General features: G+C 45.2%; 3 protein-coding genes across 8 annotated transcripts in view; 2 read left to right on the top strand and 1 right to left on the bottom strand.

The window, feature by feature from the left end:
* Positions 1-765, top strand: part of LOC125040484 — a 1,638-nt gene extending 873 nt beyond the window's left edge. The window contains exon 3 of the mRNA XM_047635037.1: positions 1-765. This exon is cut by the window's left edge and continues 361 nt beyond it. Coding sequence (XP_047490993.1) covers positions 1-765 — 765 coding nt within the window.
* The window catches only part of LOC125040524, a 22,085-nt gene extending 11,150 nt beyond the window's left edge, over positions 1-10,935 (bottom strand). The window contains exon 1 of one of the 2 annotated variants that reach the window (XM_047635088.1): positions 10,856-10,935. The gene's annotated coding sequence lies outside the window, so the exon portion shown is untranslated. Of the gene's footprint in view, positions 1-4,688; positions 4,837-10,855 lie in introns of those variants that run through there. The other variant, XM_047635089.1, reaches the window with a different exon arrangement.
* LOC125040526 overlaps positions 4,573-15,000 on the top strand; it is a 23,651-nt gene continuing 13,223 nt past the window's right edge. The window contains exon 1 of one of the 5 annotated variants that reach the window (XM_047635092.1): positions 4,573-4,675. The gene's annotated coding sequence lies outside the window, so the exon portion shown is untranslated. Of the gene's footprint in view, positions 4,676-9,311; positions 9,738-10,182; positions 10,320-15,000 lie in introns of those variants that run through there. The other 4 variants (XM_047635095.1, XM_047635093.1, XM_047635091.1 and 1 more) reach the window with 4 other exon arrangements.

Below are 15,000 nucleotides of genomic sequence, written 5' to 3'. Positions count from 1 at the left end.
GACTGCCTCGTCACGCCCACGCAGAACACGGAGGCCAAAGGCTACGGCGGGCGGGCGGCGCCGTCGCAGCTGCAGGCCCTGTGGGCGCGCATGTGGGGGCGGGCGCTGCCAACGTGGAGCGACGCGGGCGCGCGAGACGAGGGCTTCCTCCGCGTCAGCAAGAACATGCTCCTGAACGTGGGCGTGTACAAGGCGCGGATGCGTCTGACGGCGGAGGTGCTCCTGGCGGAGGCCGGGGCGCGGGCGGCGGCCGAGGGGCTCAAGGCCTACGTGCACGTGGTGGGCCTCGGGTTGGGCGTGTGGCGCGCCTCCAAGGACCAGGACGCGATGTTCGTGGACGCGTGGGGGGAGGCGCTGCAGGCGGCGCCGAGCACGGCGCGGGTGGCGCACGTGGACTTCAGCTGGATCGGCGCCGAGGTGTGCCAGGGCGTGCGCGACGGCCAGCGGTTCCCGGGCACGGACGTCACCATCCACTTCTCGCGCCGCGCCCTGCACGACCCCGTGCCGGCGGGCACGACTCTGGTGGTGAGCTACGCGTGGGACGGCAACTCGCTGCCCGGCAACGAGTACTGGGTCGGCAAGCTGAGCAGCACGGGCGACGGCGCCGCCGCCTGCTCCTCGCAGGTGGCCGAGCTCCACAACACGCACATCAACGCCAACGTCAGCGGCGCCAACCTGCACGTGGCGGGGCCCTGGGGCGTCGCGCACGTGGCGGAGTACGCGCGGCGGAGCCCCAGCCACGCCGCCAAGAGGGCCCGGCGGTAGAGGGCCCGGAAGGTCTCAGTTTCGTTTGTTAAATATTTGATTAATTTCAGCTTTCATCGGTGTCGATATCTCCACGTTAATGCAATCAAGAGATAGAGTGCATATACGAGAACATATCGATGCTGATATTATAGAAGACGGTTTAAGCTTTGGCCGCGCACACCTTCATGTGACCTTTACAGAGTTTGTCGACTTATTATGCACAACTTTGTCTACTCTTGTAATTGTCATGAATAAACTTGTTATTCTTGCTTGCTGCTGTTTGAACAAACAAATGATACAGACATAAACAAAACACTGATATAAACAAAAAAATACAATGATACTGATAATAAAGTTAGTGCATGTTATTAACAGCACTAGTAACACTCTCGGGAATCCACCGCCCGGACCTTCATTTCATTTCGTTCTGCTCTTCGCCTGGAGCCCGGGGTCCCGCTGCACCTCTCGCAAGGTCCGGCTTCGGGCGCCAGGGGAGTAGCCCTGCATCATGAGCAGTGCTTATGATGTAATAACAACATTCACTACATAAATATAGAAAATGGTAATGATAGTAATGATGATAATACTAATAATGTAAATGGAAAATGGTAATAATAATAATAGTAAGAATATAGGCAACAAACATAATATTGATATTATTAGTGATAGTAATATTGTAATAAAAGTAAAGTACTTTGGCGGTTAACAGAACACGAAGTCATGTGAATATATTTCCCTAAAGATTAATAGAAAATGTTCTAAGACAGTGTTCACGGATCCACAAAATATCTGTATACGTTTAAAAAAAAATCTTATAAGGAAACTTTTAAACACTTTCATAGAAAACTTTGGGTCACTGGAGGAGTAACTCTTGCATTTTGCCACTCTTAATAACACGCACTATACCACTCCTTGTTATCTGGTTTATAGCCAATTAAACCCTGCCATCTCACTTCATTCTAGGCACATTATTTCGCTCTCGCTCTTCCTGTCTTTATCTTTGTCTGTGTGCCCCTCTGCCCCTCGCTTCCCTCTCCAGTTCCGTCTAAATAACCCCCCCCCCCCCCTCGTTCCCTTTCTTTCTCTTACTCTTACTTACTTTCTCTTTTCCTCTCCTCCTCCCTTTTTATATTTGTCTATATATCCCCCTTTCTCACGTATTTCCCTTAACCTTGCCTTTTCCATAGTTTGCCATCAGAGCTCAATTAATCCATTTTCTTTCTCAACATATAATTGTCACGGTGCAGTGTCTCGTCCTCTTCTTGCCCCACACTTCGTCTCTCAAAGGTCAACATTAACACGTGTCTCTTCTGTCAGGATGGCCACAGACATCAACCCTCCTTCACAGTCGATTTGCATACAGACAGAAAGATCACAAATATTATAATTTTCATACCACTACCAATCATGTCCAGTTGATGAATTTACGTCATTAAAACCTCTCAACTAGGTTATACGAATAAGGATAAAACAAACCTGTATTTAAAGCGTCTGCTGCTATGTTTTAAAGGATGCGCGATCATACTTGCCAACACACTGCTTGGCATAGCCTAGGTCACCGTAACAGTAATACAACAACTGTTCAAATCATGCACATATATCACATCACCTGCATAACAGTTTTCTCTCTCTCTTTCAGTAACACCTACGGGTAATATTTAATAATAGCAGACAATAATAACTCACTTAACACGCCCAAACCATAGAAAGTGACGATACAACAGTTTATGTCAGCCACGCTCTCGCCATTAAGACCGCATACCACCTCACTTACCATTATCACAGCCTTTAATTGCTCTTGCTGAGACTAACACCGCTTGCAGGTGACACTTAAATGTTGCTTAGAATGACGCACACCCACACACATACATACATACATGTGCACAAATACGGTGTACGTGAGACTAGACATACATGAAAATATCACATACATATATATCACAGACGAACAATAGAGGTGAAGATGTGAAGTCACTTCAGCTCGACACTGGCCATTCAAGGAAGCATTGACATTTTGTCACTGAGGCTCGATTAAGGCTGCAACCCAAGTTCATTTGCTCTAAGTCTCCGCTGCATAACTTGACTGTGAGTTATTATAATCATTACAGCAGGGCAGGGAGGTAATTAGTGCGTAATTGTAAGAATGGCATTTCAGTGTCAATAAATCCATTAAGGAAACAATCAACCAACTGGTTCCTTTTGTTGCATCCTGCCCTCCCTTTCTCTCTCTGTTTGTCTGTCAGTCCGTCTCTATCTCTCGTCTTTCACATCTTCGAGCGCTACTACAATGTTACAATAGCTGATATCTTTAATTTGTCAAAAAACAAAATAAAACAAAAAAACAAATAACATATAAATCATAAACATATTTGAGTGTGTAGTGAGAAAGGAAGAGATAGAGAGATGGAGAGAGAGAGAGAGAGAGAGAGAGAGAGAGAGAGAGAGAGAGAGAGAGAGAGAGAGAGAGAGAGAGAGAGAGAGAGAGAGAGTGAGGGGGGGGGGGCGGGGGAGGAAGGGGGGGGGCAGGGGGGAGAGTGTGATAGAGGAGAGAGGGAGAGATGGGGGAGAGAGAAGACGGAGAGAGGAGGAGAGGAGAGAGAGAGGAGAGCGGGAGGGGGGGAGAGAGGGGAGAGAGAGAGGGAGTGAGAGGAAGAGAGAGAGGAGATAGGAGGGAGGAGAGGAGGAGAGAGAGAGAGATGAGAGGGGAGAGGAGAGAGGGACGAGAGAGGCGACGGGGGAGGAGAGTGGAGAGAGGAGATGATGAGAAGAGGTTGAAGGGTGCGGAGGGACGAGGAAGGGAGGAGATGGGGTAGGAGAGAGGGGGGGGGCGAGGGAGGAGTGAGAGAGGAGGAGGGAGAGAGGGAGAGGGAGAGAGAGAGAGAGAAAGAGGGAGTGAGCAGAGAGAGAGAGAGGAGAAGAGAGAGAGAGAGGGAGAGGGGTGCGCAGAGGGGAGAGGGAGAGGGAGTGAGGGAGGGAGCGGAGAAGGAAAGAAAGGTAAGAGGAGAGATGGAGAGAGGGAGGACGGAGAGAGAGGGAGTGGAGATGAGAGACGAGATGAAAAGAGAGGGAGAGGAGGGAGAGTGGAGAAGGAAGAGAGTGGAGAGGCAGAGAAGGGAGGAGGGGAAGAAGAGTCGAAGACTGAGGGAGAGAGGAGGAGAAAGAGAGAGACGGGAGAGGGCAGGAGAGGGGGAAGAGAGAGGTGCAGCAGAGATGAGGGAGGAGAGAGAAGGGAGGGAGAGAGGGAGGAGGAAGAGAGGGATAGAGAGAGGAGAGAGAAAGAGAGAGGGTGGTGAAGAGGAGAGAGCGGGAGAGAGAGGGGAGCAGAGGGGAAGAGGGAGGGAGAGGGACGGGAGAGGGAGGTAGAGGGGAAGACGAGGGAGAGAGGGAGGAGGAGAGGAGAGCAGAGAGGATGGGAGACCGGACGAGAGGGTGAGGAAGAGAGGGGCGAGAGGGGAGTGAGAGGGGACAGAGGGATAGGAGAGAGGGAGAGAGAAGTAGTGTGGGAGAGGGGAGAGAGGAAGGAAAGAAGAGAAGAGAGAGAGTGGGTGTGGGGAGAGGAGAGGCGAGAGGAGAGGGAGAGGGAGAGTGAGGGAAGGAGAGGGAGGAAAGAGGAGAGCGAGAAGAGAAGGAGAGGAGGGAGCCAGAAGAGGGAGAACGTAGAGGGAGAGAAGTGGGAGATGGGGAGGGAGAGTCGAGTGAGTAAGTTAAAAAACACAAAACCAAAAGCTTGAATCGTGTCCGCGGTCAGGTCACCCTCTTACCACTCTTACCCTTCCCCTCCCCTCCTCCCCTCTCTCCCTCCCCGGGGTAAACTACCGTTCGTTACCCAGTGTTGCATCGACGGTGACAGGGGAAGGATCGCGGCGTCTGCTGTCGAGAGAAGCAAGGAAAATATTCGTGACAGTTATCCCTCAACACTTACGGCGAGGTAAGGCACCTACCTGTCTGGAGGGAGGGAGGGGGGGCAGGAAATTACACCTGTGCAAAGGGGATGGATGCCTTTGCCGTCATGCGCACTGCTGCTTGCATGCCTGCGGTCGTAGTGTCTGTGTCATACGCAGGTTTAGGCGAGTCTGCGTTTCCTTTCCGGGAAGGAAGCTACGTCTTAGTTCCGGTTTTTTTTCTCTCGAAGACGCAGTTTTTATAGGGAAGAAACAAAAAAAGGAAAAGTCGAGAGAGAAAACGAGTTGTTGAAAAAAAAAAAAAAAGAAAAAAAAGAAAAAAGATAAATAAGGTGTTGAATGAAGGGAGAAAAAGAAAGGAAAAAAAAAAGTAAAAGAAAAAAGTGAAGAAAAGTGTTTTCATAAAAAAAGAAAAGAAAAAAGTAACAGTGAAAATGAAAAAAAAACCTAAGATAAAAAAAGAAAGGAGATAAGGAAAAAAAAATAAAGGTGGTGAAAAAAGTAAAAAAAAAGTTGTAGAAAAAGAAAGAAATAAGAAACAAAAAGTAAAAATAACAAAATGTGTGTGTTGTTCATTTTGAAAATGAAAAAAAGTGAATAATAATGATATTAGATAAAGAGTAGTCTATGTTTGCCGAGTCAGCAGTGAGTAAGTCTTGTTAGTGAGAAGTTTGTTTTTGTTATATGTTGTGTGAGTTTTGAGTAGTTTTTAAGTGGAGTTTTTTGATGTTTAGTTTTATGGGAGAAATAAAAAAATTAGTTTGGTTTTGTTGGTTAGTTTTATGTTTTATGTAGTTTTAAGTTGGTTTTAGTTTTGTAAGTTTTAGGTGGTTTTCTTGTTTTAGAGTTTAATGGGAAGAATATAAAATGTGTTTCTTGGAATTTATTTTTATTACGTTTCCCGTTAGGAATCCACACATATTCGCAATTTATTCATGGCTGACATGCACGTCTTGTTTTAAAAAATCGACTTTCCCCTTCGTTCAGATCTTTGTTTTGTCTCGCATATTTACTTGCCTTAACCATTAAACATTAGATCTATATTATCTTACGTTATAGAAAAAAAAAACAGTGCTAAAAAGGGACATCATATTTCATACGTCAACTTTTGGCGTCGTTTCGCGAAAGTAGGTCGGCGGCAAGCGAGGCAAATTCGTCTGTTTACGTGTGATTCTTAGATGGGAGGATCAGTCAACCCCCCTATTTACGATTGGATTTAAGATACTTCAGATATCAAAAGACGTCGCAGTTCTCTCTCGACCTAATCGTTCCTCCCGGAAGCAAACAAATCCGACGTTCGGGCATCGCGTTGACGTCGCACGCAAGCAAGCAAGGAAGGAAGGAAGGAAGGAAGGAAAGGAAGCAAGCAAGGGAGGGAGGCATCGGCGAGGTCGCTTCCCTTCCGTCCTTAGCTGGATAAACTGGATCAGCGCCACGTGGCTGCCGCTGTCTGCCCCGCCCATTATCCATTATCCAATCAGTGCGCGGCAGCGAGGGCTGACGTGCCTGCTTTATCCGATCATTTGTTTGACGCAGGATTTCGAGGGAGGGACATCTGCACCTTCTGCGCGGCGCCTCGCGGGACGGCAGGAGGGAGGGGGAGATCGCGTGTCAGGGTGTGTGTGTGGGGGGGGAGGGGTGATTGCGTGCGTTGTCGTAAGCACATGCAAGCGCACGTGCACATGCACACGTACTCAGGCACGAACGCACGTAATACAAGGCGTGCATTGTATGCATTCCTCTGGTCTTACACAAGTGCCAAACACGCATATATATATATATGTGAATGTTAACTGCCTGTTCACCAAACTTTATACTATGTTGACAGTCTGGGAAAACTATCTGATATATTTCCCTCGCTCTCCCTCCCTCTCTCTCTCCATCTCCAACTACCTCTCCCTCTTCCTTTCCCACTCCTTCTCCCTCTTCCTCTCCCACTTCCTCTCTCTCTTCTCCCTCCCCTTCTCCCCTTCCATTTCCCTCTCCCTTCCCGTCTCCCTCCCTCCCCACTCCTCTCCTCCCTCCCTCTCAAACTCCCGCAATATCTGTGTTACACAAGAAAGCCTGCTGATTGGTTGGTTGTGGCTGTGTCTGAGTGGTAATGCCTGCTATTGATTCCTTGAGAAGGGGATTTGATTGATTGGTTGTCCAATGTGAGGCGGCTCGGGGCTTTTCTTTTCTTAGGCGGCCCCGCGGCTTTTTTCCGCGGGGCTTTCTGGGGCGGCGGCTCTTTTCTTGGCTTCTCAGGCTTTTGTTGCGCCGGAGAGGAAGAGGAAAGAAAAAATAATGTTGATATTCATAGACATTCAGCAGAAAGTGTTTTCTGTTCGGGGAAAAGGAAAAGAAAATTTGTTTCTAGTAGGGGGGAAAGGAAGGAAAAGTAGTTTTTTTAGAAAAAAGAAAGTGTTTTGTTCGAGAAAAGTGAATGTAAAGTGTTTCCGTTCCGTTTTTTTTTCCGCGGGTACATACACGTGTTATGTGTTTGTGTATGTGTTTGGGATGTCGTCTCTTGTGATGTGTTTTGGTTTGGTGTTGTGTGTTGTGTGTTGTTAGTGTGTTCTGTGTGTTGTTGGGTTGTGGTTTGTTGTGGTCTAGTGTTGTTGTTGTCGTGTGTGTGTGTGTGTGCATGTGTGTACGCGCGGCGCGATATATAATATATATATACACTGTGTTTTGTGTATATATTTATATTTTTTTTTTTTTTTTTTTTTTTTTTTTTTTTTTTTTGACAAATTGCATAGACAAAGATAAACGTGTACACTAAGATGAAAAAGAATACATCCACAGTAACAAAATAAATCGTGACGTATCGAAACAATTCACGATTTCCTCTTAAGGCGAATAATATAATATTTTGTGTATATGTGTATTATATATAGATAGATATATATATATATATATATATATAAAATTTCATATATACTGTGTGTATTTATATATTGAGAGGGAAAGATGAGCGGTTGAAGAGAGGGAGAGAGGGGAGAGAAGAGAGGGAGAGAGAGATGAGAGGAGGAAGGAGCGAGAAGGGAGATGAGAGGGATGTGAGGGAGGTGAGGGACGTGAGGGACGTGAGGGAGTGAGGGAGAGAGGAGAGAGGGAGAGAGGGTGAGAAGAGAGAGCAGAGAGAGAGGAGAGAGAGAGAGAGGAGAGAGAGAAGGCGAGAGAGAGAGAGAGAGGCGAGAGAGGGAGGAGGGGGGGGCAGGGGAGGGAGGAGGGAGGTGAAGGGGATATGTGGGAGAGGGGGGGAGTGGGGAGGGGAGAGAGGGGGAGAGAGAGAAAGAGAGAGAAGAGAGGAGAGAAGGAGAGAGAGACGGAGTGAGAGAGAGAGGAGAGAGGAGAGAGAGAGTGAGGTGGAGGAGAGTTGAGGAGAGAGAGAGAAGAGGAGGGAGAGAGAGGAGAGGAGAGCGAGGAGAGGAGGGGAGAGAGAGAGAGAAAGAAATCGAGAAGGAAAAAAAGAGGTAAAAGAAAGAAGAAAAGGAACAAAAAGAAACGTACAGAAAAAAAAGGAAAAACAACAGAGAGCCGAGAGCGAGCAGCAGAAAGTGAGCGAGCGAGCGAGAGTGACCGGAGGGCCGCGTCGACAAGCCTTATTTGTCCGAGCGCATGACGCCCTGACTCATTAATTAACAGGTGTTCCCGTTTCTTAAACGCTTCCTCCTACTACTCCTGTATTTATAAATTTTCTTCTCCAATTATCGAAAACTAATCTCTAAATGACGACTTTTTAAATCCCCATAATGTCATATGATCAAAGTTAAATAAAGGGAAAGAAAGAAAGGAAGAATAAAGTCATGATCAAATGAATTTCGAAGGGAGTGGAATTTTAGAGATTCCACGTAAATTAGCGAATGCATAAGCGAAGAGGTTCCTCAAACCCTTAATTTAATAAAAAATTATAAATAAAAAATAAAAAATAATAAAATAATAAAATAAAAAAAAAAAAAAAAAAAAATAAAAAAATAAAAAAAAAATAAAAATAAAAAAAAAAAATAAATTGAAAAAAATTCGAAGAGATTCACACAACTAAAACAGAATGCACACATGTTCACTGTCACGAGCACAGATGACAAGGGAGAGCCAGGGAGTGAAGGTTAAGTTCGTCGCGAGGGATCTACTCTATTTATACGTTCGTTCACGTGTTATTAAGCAATTTTTTTCGTATTTTTTTTTTTTTTTTTTTGTGTATGTGTGTGGATTCTTGTACCGGGCAGTATACATCGATGAAACACTTCTAGGTTATGAAATAGATGAGGCGTGAAGAATGTATGGAATGAGCATAAATTTATTGGCGGAAAACTTAAAATCCACGATGCACCTATTATGGCAAAACCTCAAGAAAGGGTGTGGCAATCTGGCATCTAGGCACAGGCGAAACAAAACGCCTTTTCCCCGCTCTGAAGGCGACAGACACCGAGTAAAACCGGTTCCTGGCCATTCTCCCTCGGCCTCTGCGCTGCCTGCACCCTCGCCTGCACTTACCTTAGAAGCTCCATCGTCCGGGGGGAGGAAATGGGCGAGACGAGGCGGTCGGACGTCGGCAGATTTTAAGGATTATCGCGCACCTCTCAGAGACCCTGAGCTCCGGCGACTTCTTCGAGAAGTGTCTGTTTCAGTTAATCGTTCGGTTATGTCAGTGTATAGGGGTCGTGACTCTGAAGTTTATTCATTGCTTCATGACGATTCATCCTCATGGAGACACTGTTGGTATTTTAAATCCAAAAATTGTCCTTAAATTCGCAAAGCTGGCACCTTCCTGCGCGCGGTCGACTGCGCATCCGATGCCACAGGCTGCGGGCTCTCATTAGCCATCACGGAAGTATTTTTCGCTAATAAACTACGACTGCAGTTTATGTAACGCCACATGAATACCGAAAAATATTGTCTACTATCAATGGGATTCCGTGTTGAATTTTGAAAATGAGAAGTGAACTTTGAAAAGCAACGAAACAAAATTCAGAAATATACGTGTGTTGCAAACTCGACAAGTAGTAAGGACGCTGCCCACAGGTGTTCCCACAGGTATACTGAAGGTGTGTAAACAAAGTATTGAGAACCAAGGGTATTCGTGCTTTTCGCTACGTTTTGGTGGTAAGAAGTCAGTTTTGGTTGTCGATATGAGTTACCATTACCAGGATTTGCATAGGAAAAAGTAATCCCTAAGACAGAAGAACAAAGGTTGTTTTTACATTCCCTAGCATTTGAGGACACGAGGGGTAGTGTGATGGCCTCTAAGGGACACTAAAAAAAAGGTGAACTGTGTCACTGAACATTAACCATCCCCTCTTCCATGATATGAAATCCATATGCTGGCTTTCGCAACCGATTTCCATCTAAAGTGCCCCAACACCAAACCAAAAACCCTAAAAAACATAAACCGAGGATTTTGAAAGAAGAGGGGTGAGGAAAGGAGAAAGAAGCCACAGGAGACATAGGTGTGACCCATCCTATCCTGAAACGTATGAGCCACCTTGAGACGTCGCAGTAAGTTTTAGAATAGGATCAGCGAAAAAAAAAAGCTTATGAGCAATGAATTCGATGCAAATACGGCGATGCAAGTGCGTGAGATCCGGCGACAGACAGGCAGCGTGAAAGTGTGAGGTGAACTGTAGCGAGTGTGATGAAGTCTCCAGCCGCCACACTCGGCTGAACAGAGAGGAGAAGACGGTCGCTGTGCGTATATTGGGATAAATAGTGCCTATGGATGTACCGTGTCGTGTTATAGTGCGGATTTGTCTCTAGTGTGATATGGGGAATATAGAGGAGCTTCATTTTATGTATTTGTTTTGCAGGGAAGGTCTGGCGTGGGTGGGAATATCGCGGGTTTGTGGCTTCGTGCAGAGAGGGTTTGGTTTTGGCAGGATGTGGTGGGTCGTCTCTCGTGTAACTTTCTTTCCTTTTATTTTATTTGTAAGATTTAGTTTGTCATTCTATAGTTTGTAAACTTTTCTTCTCTTTTTGAATAAAGTGAATTTCATACAGCTTTGATTTTAGAAATAGAGGAATAAATGAGAACTATTTCGAATGTACGCGACTTTTTAAAATTCAGAAGCAGAGTATAAAGGAACTTAACAATTCCTCATAGAATTAAAAAGTGATATAATGATAGAATAATTGGACTGCGAGATCAGGCAGAGATCGGTACATACAGGTAGTTTGAAAGTAAAACCACCTTAGGCCACACTAGGAAATGCTTCCCAAATACTGACCTTCAGCATAGCCCGCGCCATGTACTCCCCGTTGTAGCCGCGGCCTTACAAGTTATTTAAGCGACATATTTGGTTGTTGTTGATTGTTTATGGAATGCCTAGGGGCCTTTCTGTTGTACATTGTTCCGACTCCGCGCCATCATAAAGCCGTCCTTTACGGTAAAAAAAGGAAATTTGAAGTAATGAATATTTAAAGACATGCTCCAGGCTATGAACCTTGTTTTCGTTCTCCGCCCGAATTTGAGGACAAACAAGCGCCACCAGTACGCCACAGGGAGGGGGAAGGGAATCGAAAAAAGAAGGAAAAATAGGATTTAGAAATAGAGTATAGGGAGAGGAGAAGAGAAAAGAATAGAGGGGGAAAAATAGAAACGAGAACGGAGGAGGAGTGAGAGAGGAGAGAAGAGAGAAAAAGGAAGGAAGAGAGAGGAGAGGGAAAAGAGAAAAGAGGGAAAGAGTGGGAAAGAAAGAGAGAGAGAGGAGGAGAGGTTGAGGGGTAGGAGAGGGAGAGGGGGGACGAGGTTGAGAGAGAGGAGGATTGAGATGTGGAGAGTGAGATGACAGGAGGCAGGAGAGATGAAGATGAGGGGGGACGAGTGAGAGAGAGGGAGAGGAGGAGAGTGGAGGGAGGAGAGTAGAGGAGAGAGAGAGAGAGAGGAGAGAGAGAGAGAGGAGAGAAGAGAGAGAGAGAGGGGGGGGGGGGGGGGAAAACAGAGAGAAAAGAAAACAGAGTTTTTAAGGAGAAAGAAATGCAGCTGAAACTCGCTCTTTGTAGTAGCTATTAACTACCAGTGGCGGCGAAATTTAGTATGGAGCGCCTTACGGAATTTGTCTTTTACATTACGCGTCAAAATCAGCTTTCAACAATAGCAAATGAGGTTATTAGAATGACCGAGGCGTTGGAGAAATCGTAATGATTAAAAGAAAATTATAAAGCAGAGAGAAGCTGGAAAGAAGATATTATGGAAAGAGAAAAACACGAAGATTGAATGAAAAAATAGAATTGTGCAAAGGGTTTATGGGTGGTTAAGTGCCCCCCCCCCTCTCTCTCTCTCTCTCTCTCTCTCTCTCTCTCTCTCTCTCTCTCTCTCTCTCTCTCTCTCTCTCTCTCTCTCTCTCTCTCTCTCTCTCTCTCAGTTGCGTATAGTGAGTTTGTATTCTCGTCACGGTGTTTTCGAATTCCAGTCATGCCAAAAAAGAACTTAAAAAAATACTTGTTTCTTCATCAATCCTGATATCATATTTAAAGATGCAGTGATTCGGAAAGTCTTTCGATCGGTTATCACATATCTCATTTCACATCAACTGCAAATATCGCGGTCTCTACACTGCGTGGCGCCGGGCGATGGCGTTGCCAATTCCGGGAGGCGGAAGCTGCCATACAGGAGACCTACGCGTTGCCATGATAAGCGCCGCTAAACTTGTCTTTTGGATATGCAATCATGATTTCTTTTTAATTGTTGAATGTTTAATGAATGTATTTATTCATTCGTTCATTCTTTCATTTATTAGTTGGCTGTTATTTTAGTTGTTATTTCTGTGATGGAAATTTATTCTTAGTCATTCCAAACATTCTTCGTTTTGTATATTCTTAAAGGTCTTGTTTAATTATATTCTTTTGAAATACCAGTGATAGGATATAGTTCAAAATTTTATTTGGTGAATTTTAATGGAAGCAAAGGCCAATTTTCTTTTCAAACCACCCCATATTATAATTCCTTTAAGAGATCTTTTGTAAAATCCTTATTCCGGAACAGTGAAATTTGATGACAGTTCTCGGTCATTGTTATTAGTCCAAACAGTTCCTGCGGCCCAAATGCCGTCACAATGGAGGTGGAACGTAATTTGCGAAGCCTCGTTACGTCATTCCAACGCGGATGTTTTTCGCGATGTAAGGGATGACTAATTCATTCCGACAGATTATTCGTGGGTTGTGTCAGGTGTTACGTTACGTTACATCGCGTTATTTATAGTTATGTGTACAGAGGCTAAGGTTTATATGTACATAGACGTGATGCTTGAGCGATGCAAGGATTATTGTTATTATTATTATTATTTTTATTTTTTTTTTTTGTGGGGGGGGTTACTTTCGTGCGTGGTTGAGTCCGCGTAGGTGGGCAAGGTCGGCCGCCCACGCTCGCGCTCGCATTCACACGTAAGCCTCAGCGATTTTGCCAATTTTTTTTTTCTGGGTTTAATTTTGCCATTCGCGTTGTTTGTAGAGCTATTGGTCTACCGGGGGGCTTCGAATGGACTCCGGTGGCTTCGGTTAGGCGGCGGCGGTCGGCACGTCAGTAAATGTTATAGGCTACGTGAGGTTATTGGTGTTGGATGTGCTGGTGGTCAGCTGAGTGTTTCGCCCTCGCGGTCTTCGATCGCGAGATAGGGGAGAGGGAACGTGGCGAGATGGCAGGTGCTAAAAGATGAGAGCGGGGGAGCTTTAAGAGCCCGGGAGCGGGGGCGGTATGGCGGGGTCAGCTGTGTTTTCTTGCGTTATGCTCTAACAAAATATAAATCAATCAAAGTAGCGGGAATGACAACTTTCTCACCCTGATCGCCCTTCCTTCCTTCCCTCTCATCTCAGGCGGTCGGTCGGTCCTTCTACGCGAAGCTATAAAATCGCGCCGCCAGGACGCGCCTCTCTCTCTCTCTCTCCTCTCTCCTCTCTCTCTCTCCTCACTCTCTCTCTATCTCTTCCTCTTCTCTCTCACTCACTCTCTCACTCTCTCACTTCTCTCTCTCTCACTCTCTCTCTCTCACTCTCTCTCTCTCTCTCTCTCTCTCTCTCTCTCTCTCTCTCTCTCTCTCTCTCTCTATCTCTCTATTTATATCTCTACCCCCCCCCCTCCCCTCCCCCCCCACTTTTTTCTCTACTCTCCCTCTATCCTTCCTCCCTCCCTCACTCCCTCTCCCACTCCCCCCCTCTCCCTACCCCCTCCCTTATATGTAATTCTCTCTCGAAGTGACAAACATAACCAAGCGACGAAGCTCCACCGACAGGAAAAGCCCTTCTTCCACAGTGTAATTTACTCTTGCATTATTCTTCATTAAACAAGGCTGGCCTGATAAAAATTTGATAAAAATAAAATATAGTATATAATATTTTATATAATTAAATAAAATTAAAAAAATTTAAATATTTTTTTATAAAAAAATTATAAATTTTTATAATTAAAAATGATAATAATAAAGAATAAATATAAAATTAAAAAAATTTTTATTTTTATAAATATATATAAAAAAAAGACTGTAATGGTAATTGGGGTAGGGTGGCAGGTGGAGGTGGAAAGGATGGTTGGAGGGTGGAAACAGATTTGTAGCAACGATGACGCACATGATAATGTATTTGACTTCTGTCACTTTATCGTTCCGATCAAGTTGAAGGAAGACGAAGCGAGTAAAAAGGAGGATAGAATGTTGAATGTCGGCAAGATGCAAAAACCTTGTTCTAAATCACGGTCAGGAAGTATCGTCTAGGCCTATAGGAAATTGCTTTAGGGTAATTGCCTCGGGGCCAATAGCAGTCTGTGACATGCTTTGCAGAGAAAAAGAAGAGGAGGAGGTGGAGAAGGGGAACGGAAAGGAAAAGGAAAAGGATAAGGAAGAGGAGAAGGGGAAGGGGAAGGGAAAAGGAAAGGGAAAGGAAACGAGAAAGAGAATGAGCATGAGAAGGAGGAGGGGGGAGAGGAGAAGAAGAAGAATAGTAGAAGAGTGAGGAGGAGGGGGGTGAGGGGGAGGAGCGTTATTAACATACTTAAGAATATGTCAGAAGTCGTAGCTTGGGTTTTCCATCATCCAGACTGCTATGCTCTCATCCGTGTTTATATATTTATATGTTCATAGTTATAATTTTTTTCACTCATTGTCAATTTCAGCATGTTTGGGTTATTGTGTCCACTCACTCACCTCCACCCCTCTCTCTCTCTCTCTCTCTCTCTCTCTCTCTCTCTCTCTTCTCTCTTCTCTCTCTCTCTCTCTTCTCTCCTCCTTTCTTTCACTTGCCTTTTTCTGTCTCTCTCTCTCTCCTCTGTGCTGTTCTCCTCTATCTTTCTCATGTCTCTCTCTCTTTCTCGGTTCTCTTACTCTTTCTCTGTCTCTCTCTCTTTCTCCGTCTCTCTTTCTCCGTCTCTCTTTTTCACTCTTTC

The sequence above is a fragment of the Penaeus chinensis genome, chromosome 29 (genome assembly GCF_019202785.1).
Source record: "Penaeus chinensis breed Huanghai No. 1 chromosome 29, ASM1920278v2, whole genome shotgun sequence".
NCBI lineage: Eukaryota > Metazoa > Arthropoda > Malacostraca > Decapoda > Penaeidae > Penaeus > Penaeus chinensis.
Note: the sequence above shows the minus strand (reverse complement) of the source record. Positions and strands in the feature narration are given on the sequence as shown.